The sequence below is a fragment of the Pseudorasbora parva genome, chromosome 13, assembly GCF_024679245.1.
Source record: "Pseudorasbora parva isolate DD20220531a chromosome 13, ASM2467924v1, whole genome shotgun sequence".
Lineage (NCBI taxonomy): Eukaryota > Metazoa > Chordata > Actinopteri > Cypriniformes > Gobionidae > Pseudorasbora > Pseudorasbora parva.
This window is the reverse complement of record NC_090184.1, coordinates 23085674-23095868: the sequence shown is the minus strand read 5'-3', so window position 1 is coordinate 23095868 and position 10195 is coordinate 23085674. Positions and strand designations below refer to the sequence as shown.

Sequence of the window (10195 nt, the reverse complement as noted above, 5' to 3'; positions counted from 1 at the left end):
TTTGAGATACAGTAGCTGTCTGTTTGATCGGACCATATGCATATGGGCCAACCGTCGCTCCCCGCGGGCAGCATTGAGCCATGGCCGCCCATAAACCTAACGCCGGCTCACAACTGTTCCTTTCTTGGACCACTTTTGATAGATACTGACCACTGCAGACCGGGAACACCCGACAAGAGCTGCAGTTTTGGAGATGCTCTGACCCAGTCGTCTAGCCAGTCGTTGCTTATGATATACAGTTGCAAGAACAAGTATGTGAACCGCGTGCAGAATCTGTGAAATGTGAATAATTAAAAAAAAACCTAAAGAGATTATACAAAATGCGTTATTTTTTATTTATCCTGAATAAGATATTTTACATTAGCCTGGATCCCAGCCGAACTTAGTGCGTCGCTTCGTTGCTCTGATTGGTTGTAGGTCTATCCAATTGAGGTCTTTCCTGGTTCGGTTGAAACACGTCCCATAATCACAACCCAATGGAGCAGTTTCAGACTCACATTCTGACTAGATTTGAGTATGACCACATCAGGCTAATTTTACATATATCCCACAAGACAAAAAATGGCTGAATTTATTCAAATGTCCCTTTCAAAAGTATATATTGTGAACTTTGTGTCATTCCCTAGATGATCTACGGCTGTTTTTCTGCTTTGTCCTGAGCAGTTAATCTGTTCTTCAGAGAAATCCTCCAGGTCATGCACATTCTTCAGTTTTCTAGCATCTTTTTCATATTTGAACCCTCTCCAGCAGTGACTGTTGGATTTTGAGATCCATCTTTTCACACTGAGGACAATTGAGGGACTCAAACACAACTATTACAGTTTTTCTCAAATGCTAAAACACTAAAACCCATCGGCTGAACAAATTTCTTAGTTGCCTGAACTCATTTAGCTAATTGTGCAGTCTGTTGTCAATACCTTAAACCATTTCACATGGTAAAACACAATTTGCAGATCTTACTTAGACTTTTCAGCAAAACTCTAAACACATTCTCATTGTCAAGACACATTCTGCACTCTAATGCACACGTCATCCATACGGGTTAAACACAAGTGGCCACAATCAAACACAAATGGAGAACACAATGTCATTGATTGAACACAACCACTCAAAACTGATTAAATCTGTTTCAAATGATGAGACACAACCAATATAAGTACAGTGCATTGTAGGCTGTATACTGTACAATGAACAAATCGTATTGCCCTGAACATGTTGCTTTCCATTTGTTTACAGTAGGCTACTGACTGCTCAATAGATTTTGTGTTTGTGAGGTGCAGAGTACAGTACTGTAAAAATCAGCCTAATCTAATGAAAATGCATATCTATAGCACAAATTGTATTTATCGTGCGATTTATATGCCAAAATTAGTTTTTATGTGTATATGTTACGCAGTTTTCGTGTGCATATGATATGTACTTTATATTGTGTTATGTGCACGTACTCTAAACAACTAAAACTACCCAATGGTGTGACAATGCAAATCATATGCACATAAAAAATAATTGTGCCGTATAAATCGCACAATAAATACAATTTGTGATGTATATGCATTTCATGAGAATGAGTTGGTAAAAATGGGGCTACAAGTAAGAGGAAGAACAAAAAATTGCAAAGCAAAGCAGAGTAGTAATAATTTCTGACCAATTTCGAGCAACTATGATCACAAGACAATGACAGAAAAATATGAAATTTGTTTTGAGATTAAAATTTACTTCTGCCTGAGAACTGTTTTGAACAATGTGTTTTCTATTTTTTGCTGTATTGTTTACTGATTGCTTGATAGTGCTTATCATTTTGATCACTTTGTTTAGGATTTGAGAGCAGTGTTTGATTTTGAACACAGGTAAAACTGTTTTGAGGCGAAAGTTTCATTTTGCAAGAGGAGTCGGAGGTTTTGTGAATAGTGCTTGAAGAGGAGGTTTTGTGTTTAATGGTTTCAGAAAATGGAGCAAGGTTTCAGAAGTAGTGTTTAAGCAATTTAGAAAAACTGTAAAAAGGTTCAGACATTCACTGCATGCTCCAGAAGCAAACACAATGCATTAAGAGCCAGGAGGGGAAATCTTTTGAACACGATGAGAGTGTCCAAAATATTTCTTATTTAGTTTAAAAATAATTGTATTCATTTAGAACTCCCCGTCAGAAGCATCAGAAAGATACTTACCTGTTTCCTGGAAGTCAAATAAAGTACAATTTACTTTGATCTTCAAATTCAGTAAGTTTTCACCCCTGGCTCTAAATGCAGCATGTTTCCTTCTAGAGTATCAATGAATGTTTGAAGCTTTTTTTTTCTTCAATAGTTGTGTTCGAGTCCCTCGATGTCTGTCCTCACTGTGAAAAGATGGATTTCAAAATCACCACAAAACAAAACAAAACAAAAAACAGCCGTGGATCATAAAGGAAATGAATCAATGGTCAATAAACGTTTGAACGGGGTTATTTTAATAAATTCAGGGTTTTTTAGTCTTGTGGAATATGTAAAAAAACAAACAAATGTAAACCACTATTTTTAGGACAGTACTAAATAAAAAATAACATGCATTTTGTATGATCTCTTTTATTTAGTTAAAATTATTTAAATTTGACAGATTCTGCAAGCGGTTCACATACTTTTTCTAGCAACTGTATATTATATGCAGCACAAATATAGTGTAAATATGTGCAGGCCTGTGAAAAGAAATGAAAAGGCCTGTAATTAGGCCGAGATATACAAATTTGTGTATACTATAAACCATATAGCAAACAAAAATGTTTCAACTTAAAGTTTATCTACATCTATGTTGGAGTCTATACACACAGTTTCCAGTCTGGGATACACACATTCCTGCTCTCTTCCAGCCATCGCCGGCGCCGCCACCTCCGCACACGCACACACGCGCATATTTTTGTTTTTGTGACATATGGGGACATTCCATAATGGTTTTACTGTACAAACCGTATTTTCTATCCCCTTACACTGCCTAAACTCTATCCCTCTACCTGAAACATTCTGCATTTAAAAAAAAATATATTTGTTTTTTTTTGGAATAAGCATTTTGGAAAGTGGGGACATGGCCAATGTCATCCCTATTTCACCATCTCCTTGTAATACCTATGTCATACCCATGTCATTATACACATTTGTGTCCTCACATGTCACAAAAACATGCCCCCCCCCAAAATTTAAGTGACGTATGTTGAGCGACACATACATAGTTGTCAACAGAACTCAACAGCATGCACGCTGGAAGAAGTAGAAGAAGGAGATGTGTGTAAACGGTCTTTGCTGGTGTTATAAAAATAATTTCAAGATACACGGCGTACTTACCAACACGATCATCATTTTTAAGAGAAATAGTACATTTGAATGCATATACAAACAAGTTCTCTTATTATGATTAGAAGAACAAATACAACCCAAACACTCTTTTATGACGTTAATGCTTAAACTGTTACTGTTTATCATCTGTCTATCATCGTATAAAGCCCACCCTGTTAGGGCATAGTTGCTCCGCTCCACCAACTTCCTGACCTTAAATGTCGGCTGGATGCAGCTATAAGTAAAATGTTCTTAAAGGGTTAGTTACTCACCCTCATGTCGTTCCAAACTTTCCGGTGGTGAGCCGCTGTTCTGCCGTAGAGCTTGAAAGTGCTGTACTGTACTGGCACTGGCACAGTGACTGGCACAGACAAGAATAACTTGTTGAATAAAGTCGTTTTTTAAAAAAAACATTCTCGTCGCTTCATAACAATAAGGTTGAACTACTGTAGTCACATGGACTATTTTAACAATGTCTTTACTACCTTTCTGAGCCTTGAAAGTGGTAATGACATTGCTGTCTGTGGGCGTCAGATTTCATAAAAAATATCTTCATTTGTGTTGAGTATAATGACAGAATTTTCATTTCTGGGTGAACCAACACTTTAAATTGATTAAGGTTATTTTTTAAATGATTGTTTATTTAAACAATACTTTTTAAATAAACCAGACTCAAATCTAAAAAAAGGAAATAGCCAGTTCATAGAACAAATGAATGTAAATAAAATGACCTCTGACCAATTAATAAATACTAGAATTTTGCTCTAAAAACCATCACTTCACTAAAAGAACAAGGTTTGAATTCAAAGACTAATCAAAATGTTTGTAGCTGTATTCATTTTAAGAAATGGAGTATTACAATGTCATAACTGGTGATCTGTGAGAATTATTATTTTTAATCTTTTGTGTTATCTGTATTACTTATTGCCTTGCACAGTCACTTTGAAAATTTTAAACAGGTAATTTTTTATGGAAACCTTTCTCATAAAGCTGCAGCATAGTTGAGTGTCATGAGTATATGAAAAGGTTTCAGTCATCCTTGAACTTGTCGACCCCTGAAGAGTGAAGCCACATTGCTGTGGAGTCATTTTACATGCTTTACCCCCCGAGGTTTGAAGAAAGGTTTGTTTAAACTTGCAGTCTTTGGGTTAAACAAAATAAAGTATGCATTTATTTTAAGGTGTGTTTAAGTTGTTGTTTAAGTTGTAAGGATTTTCTTAAAAATTAAAAATACTCTGCTCTATAATGTGCTTATACTGATTCCCCTTCATCAAACCTGTTTGATGGAAAGTAAGTCTGCTTTTTATCCTTTTGTATTTTAACTACATCTTCTGTGGTGAATGGTGTTGCTGTGGAATGTTATCTACGTTTGCTATGTTTAAGCATTCCCCAACCCCCAAAGACCAAGGATATACCTTTAACCACTCCTACACAGATTATGAACCTCTTTCTCTCATTCAAACACCCGCTTTCACCTCCATCCTTGGTCTCTCATTTTCCCATGTCACCTTTGACCCCAACTCACCCCACCTTTAGTTCGTAAACAACTCGGTAAATACACTGTTAAAAATTTCCTGTAGAAATTACAGTAACTTACTGGCAGCTGGTCGTATTACATAATAAAAAAAATACTGTATTACTATTTACAGTACAATTTTCTAAAGAATCTTACTGTATTTTTTACAGTCCTGTATATTTTTTACTGTTAAACTTACATCAAATCCCAAGGACCCGTCTCCCAGGACCTCCCTCCTGTTCAAAAATGTAAAAATATGTCTTAAAGCATTGTTATTAATGCAAAAAATGCATTTTTATTAGCCGCGTTTCAACCGCAGAAACTTTAGGAACCAGGAACTTTGGGGTGGTACTCGGTGTGTTTCGACCATAGACAGTAAAATAATAAATATCAACCATGTGTTAAAAAACAAAAAACAGTATCAATACCAATGAGGTGTGTGTGTGTGTGTGTGTGTGTGTGTGTGTGTGTGTGAGAGAGAGAGAGAGAGAGAGAGAGAGAGAGAGAGAGAGAGAGAGAGAGAGAGAGAGACAGAGAGTGTGTGTGGGCATGTTTTTGTTAAATATGAGGACACAAATGTGTATAATGACATTTGTATGACTTAAGTATTACAAGGAGAGGGTGAAATATGAGGACATTGGCCATGTCCCCATATTTCAAAATGCTTATAAATCATACAGGATGAAATGGGTATAGAAAATACGGTTTGTACGGTATAAAAACCCTTGCGCCTATGAAATGTGTCCCCACATTTCACAAAAACAAACAAGTGTGTGTTTGTGTGTGTTTGTGTTTGTGTGTGTGTGTGTGTGTGTGTGTGTGTGTGTGTGTGTGTGTGTGTGTGTGTGTGTGTGTGTGTGTGTGTGTGTTAAAAAATACAGCAAAAACACCCCTGCTAAAAGTCTTGGGTTTTGTATGTAAAAAGAAAGATAAAAAATGTACACCTTTAACTACTACTACTAGTAGTACTAGTAGCAGCAGCAGTAGCAGTATTAGTAAGATGGTGGTTTTTGTAGGCAGATTAAGACTGGATTTAGATTTTTAAAATTTATTACAAAGGAACAATTTTTTATAATAATAATAATTGCTTGAATATTTAAATCTTTTGCATTGCACAGGTTAAGACTGGATTTTGATTTTTAAATTGACTAATGGAATACTACTTTTTAAAAAATGTTTTAAAAGCTATTGCAGTATTAAAAATATGACATGTTCTTTGGGAGTAAAAAATATAATAAACGTATCATAATGTAAAAAATTGTATTACATTATGAGCTCAAGATTTTATTACATTTTGAGAAAAGTATTACATTATGAAAATTGTATTATAATAAGAATGTAATACTTCTTACATTATTTGCAGCTATTAAATTGCTACAACATCATAAGGGCACTACAAACAATACTGCATAGTACTGTAAAGTGTGAACATGAGCTTGTTTTAGGTGCCCGTTCTACTAAATGTATTTTGTTCTCTGTGCACTAGTCACCAAATCAGAAAATCTGAGGAATAAAAGCCAGGAATTACATGAGATTGCATTCAAGGGCTCTGATATAGTGATCTAATGATTAATAACTATAATTTACAATATAAATAAAACAAAGAACATTTTATATGAAATGTTTATGAATATATAATGTTTATGAAAATTCTAAACATAAAAAAACCTGTCCATTATGCAAGAACACTTAACAAGTACTTGGAAACCACCAGAGTACATTGGAAAAACTCCCAGACCAGTTTCAAAGAGACTGAATATAAATAGTTGTGTTTTGGGACATGTTAACTAGTTTACAGTTCGTTTTCTAGTATACTACCAGCTAAAGGAGGCCAACCTGGGTTTTGAAACATGCTGACTGGTCAGCCAACTTGTCTCTTCCTGTGAGGTCACTTTGTTTTCTTCGGCTCTTCTTTCAAGAAAGTTTCTCTATACTTCTGAGTTTGATAGTAATCAGAGTCAATGGTCCCTGGTGAGATGTTTAAGGTGAGGAACATGTCTCCATTAGACTCTGTCACTGTGTGGATTCTTTGTTTAATGCCTTTAGAGCACCAAGTTGGTTTCAGAGGCTTCACAGAAGGGTCCACTGCCTGATAGAGACCCTCACCCTCAGCTAGTGTAATTTTATACTTATGCCATGGGCACACAATGCATGGCCGTCCATCGAAATCCTTCAGTGGGAAAAGAAAAACATAAAGGTAAATTAGAATTGTTGCATATAAATAAATAGATATAAATAAGAAGAGCAATCACTTAAAGTGCTACTTCACCCAAATTTTTTTAATTGATGTCATTAATGACCTCTGTTCTTCTTCGGAATATATTTTATATATTTTATATAGTCCGAGAGCTCTCTGTCTCTTCATTGAAAATGCATGTACGGTATACTGTCCCTTTCTAGAAGGACCAGAAAGGTAATAAAAACATCATCAAAGTAGTCCATATGAGACATCTGTCGGTTAGTTCGAATCTCTTGAAGCATCGAAAAGAAGCGAAAGAGAAGACAATGCTGAATAAAGTCGTAGTTTTTGTTATTTTTGGACCAAAATGTATTTTCGATGCTTCAAGAGATTCTAACTAACCCACAGATGTCACATATGGACTACTTTGATGATGTTTTTATTAAGTTTCTGGTCCTTCTTGAAAAGGAGATACTTTCCACTTTCAATGGAAAGACAGAGAGCTCTCGGACTAAATATAAAATATCTTAAACTGTGTTCCGAAGATGAACGGAGGTCTTACGGGTGAGGAACGACATAAGGGTGAGTCATTTATGACATCATTTTTCATTTTAATAAAATGCTTCACAAAAACCCACCTCTATATCTCCTTCCTGAAGAGGACCTCCAGAGTCTGCAACAAAAACAGCATAAAAGAAAGCATAAAACAGTGTAATGCAAACATGTCTGACGATGCAAATATTAATGAGAGGCAAAAAATGTGCATGGCCTTCAATCTGTAGAAAATAAAAGGATTAAACACTATATGAGTATACTTAAAGGGATAGTTCACCCTAAAATGAAAATTACCCCAAGATTTACCTGACTATACAGACCCGGGGGATTAATAAAGGCCTTCTGAAGGGAAGCGATGGGTTTGTGTGAGAAAAATATCCATATTTAAACGTTATAAAGTATGCTTCTGGCAGTCCGCCTTCCTTATTCACCTTACAAAAAAAGTGTAATTGGCGTGGCGTTGGACGTCGCGTAAGCATTTTAAACTGCGAGAGGTATTGCAATTTCTTTGTAAGTTAAATACTTTTCTTACTCAAACCCATCGATTCACTTCAAAAGGCCTTTATTAACCCTCTGGAGCAGTGTGGATTACTTTTATAATGGATGGATCCACTTTTTTGGGATTCACATTTTGGCATGCCATTCACTGCCATTATAAAGCTTGGAAACACCATATTCTTCTTTCAGATGAAAATGTTCTGGCAGTTTTTAATATAACTCAGATTGTTTTTGTCTGAAAGAAGAATGTGATATACACCTAAGATCATAGGATAATTTTCATTAATTTCACATAAAAATAAATAAATAAATAAAAACATGCACACCGATAAAAAAATATATAATAAATAGTGCACTATTCCAAAACAAACAATAGGCCTAATTGTCCAATTTGATTTCATGGTAGCATGCAACTTACGGTAGCAACGAGCATCAATGGCATAGAAGTCCCCCTGGTGGTACATCACTAGAACATCTCTTCCACCAACTGTCTTCAGCACTCGTTGAGTTTGAATGATGTTTTCTTTCTTCCCTATAAAATAAGGTCTGGATGCAGCCACCACCTCTTCATCAGAGCTCATGTTTTCACTCCTTCGGAATTCTTCGACACACTGTCAGAACTGTAGGCTACAAAAATAATATAATAAAATCAAAATGAATGAAAACACTGCATGATAGTTTTGAATGATTAACAAATTTAAATTATAATCTCTGTTCAAGTGAAATAAATAATGAGTATAATGGCAGAATAGTCATTTTTGGGTTTGAACTATGCATTTAATTAAAAAGTACTGATAATGACCAGATCAAGATTTGGGGCCAATTGCACAAAACTAGGATAAGGGATTAAGCCGGGATATCTTGGTGATCCCGGCTCATTTTCCCCCGCTAATATACAGTTCTTTATATAGATAAAAAATATATATAATCTAATATATAATCTTTCGTTATCGTTATTGTTCTTGGTGTGAATGTGCCTTCAGGGTACAGATGACAAGATCACCAAAATATCCTGGCTTAATCCCTTATCCTATTGTTCTGCAATAGACCCCTAGTGCCATAAAGCATTATGAGATTATGCAAGTTAAACCACAGTTTATTACTGTCAAAATAACTTGTTATAAACATCAGAATTGTTTCAAATTAACTATTCATTCATAGGCTCATCATGCTTCCCCTCGTGTGTGTTACAGACACATGCCTTTGGAGATTCCCAGGTTAACTTACATGTTGTAACTACGATAAAAATGAATGGAAATAGGGCAACAACAAAAACAAGTATCTCTCTGTTTGTTTACAAAAAGAACATGAGCTGTCAATGTTCAAATCTTTAGAAAAGTTAAGAGTTGACAGTGTAGATTTTATGTAAAATTGTGAAATGTATTTCTTTTTCTTTATTGGAAATACAAAATGTCACAGGTAAAAGCAGGCCCTTTTGTAATTACGAGTTCTACCTACGAGGTAACGTTCCGCTGTTCTTTTACAGACTTTGGAATCTTCTACGACATGACGTAAACGCATATTGTTACCTAAGGCATGTGGTTGTTCTTCAAGTTCATTTTAACCATAGACAGTAGATTTTAACGCTGTTTGATTCTCCCGCCTCTGAAGAATGACGTGTAACGTTACTCTCTCCTGATTTACATTTTATGAGAACCTGTGGTTTTAATATCGGTTAACTTCTCTTAACTTTGTCAAATGTGAAATATCAGTATGCCGGTTGACAGATGCACATATTATGTTAACTGTTTAAGCATCCGGAGACGAACCTATATTTGACATTTACTTTGACACGTCGGTTGTATAATTTTCAAAATTAGCGATTTAGTCAACATTTACAATTTATAAATGAGGAAGGCACGAAACTGAAGTTTGGGTCATTTCCGGCCATACACAGCTTTTGCGTTTCAAAATAAGAGTTTAGATAGGAAGAGACTGAAAGGTTTTTTTTCTTACTGAAAGGATACACTTTTATAATCTTTTAAATTATTTTTATGGAGAATTATGTAGAGATTATGAGCGAAATAATATAGATGGTGCCGTATTTCTTTTAAAAAAGCGTAGCAGTCGTTGACAACATTCTTTTGATCACCATGCGTTCAGATAAAATAAATGCATTTTTAGGGGAAGTGTAGGCTATCTTAGGTT

At 35.3% G+C, this 10195-nt stretch overlaps 1 protein-coding gene across 2 annotated transcripts; it reads right to left on the bottom strand.

Annotated features, from left to right (window-relative positions):
• Window positions 1-6568: 6568 nt before the first annotated feature.
• LOC137038149 (Rieske domain-containing protein) lies at window positions 6569-9894 on the bottom strand. 2 transcript variants are annotated; one of them, XM_067412595.1, is made up of 4 exons: window positions 9817-9894; window positions 8466-8674; window positions 7633-7667; window positions 6569-6985 (listed from the first exon to the last, which is right to left on the bottom strand). In XM_067412595.1, the coding sequence occupies exons 2-4, from the start codon at window positions 8626-8628 to the stop codon at window positions 6704-6706; spliced, it is 480 nt and encodes a 159-aa protein (XP_067268696.1). In that variant the 5' UTR covers window positions 8629-8674; window positions 9817-9894; the 3' UTR covers window positions 6569-6703. The 2 variants fall into 2 exon arrangements, with proteins under 2 accessions (XP_067268696.1, XP_067268694.1); XM_067412593.1 differs by lacking the exon at window positions 9817-9894 and adding an exon at window positions 9577-9612.
• Window positions 9895-10195: the final 301 nt, after the last annotated feature.

Coding starts and splice junctions, on each gene's coding strand:
- LOC137038149 (XM_067412595.1), bottom strand. CDS start 8,628: ATGAGCTCTGATGAAGAGGTGGTGGCTGCATCCAGACCTTATTTTATA. Junction 7,668..8,465: donor CATTGATGCTCGTTGCTACC/GTAAGTTGCATG, acceptor TTTTTGTTGCAG/ACTCTGGAGGTCCTCTTCAG. Junction 6,986..7,632: donor TTCAGGAAGGAGATATAGAG/GTGGGTTTTTGT, acceptor TTCCCACTGAAG/GATTTCGATGGACGGCCATG.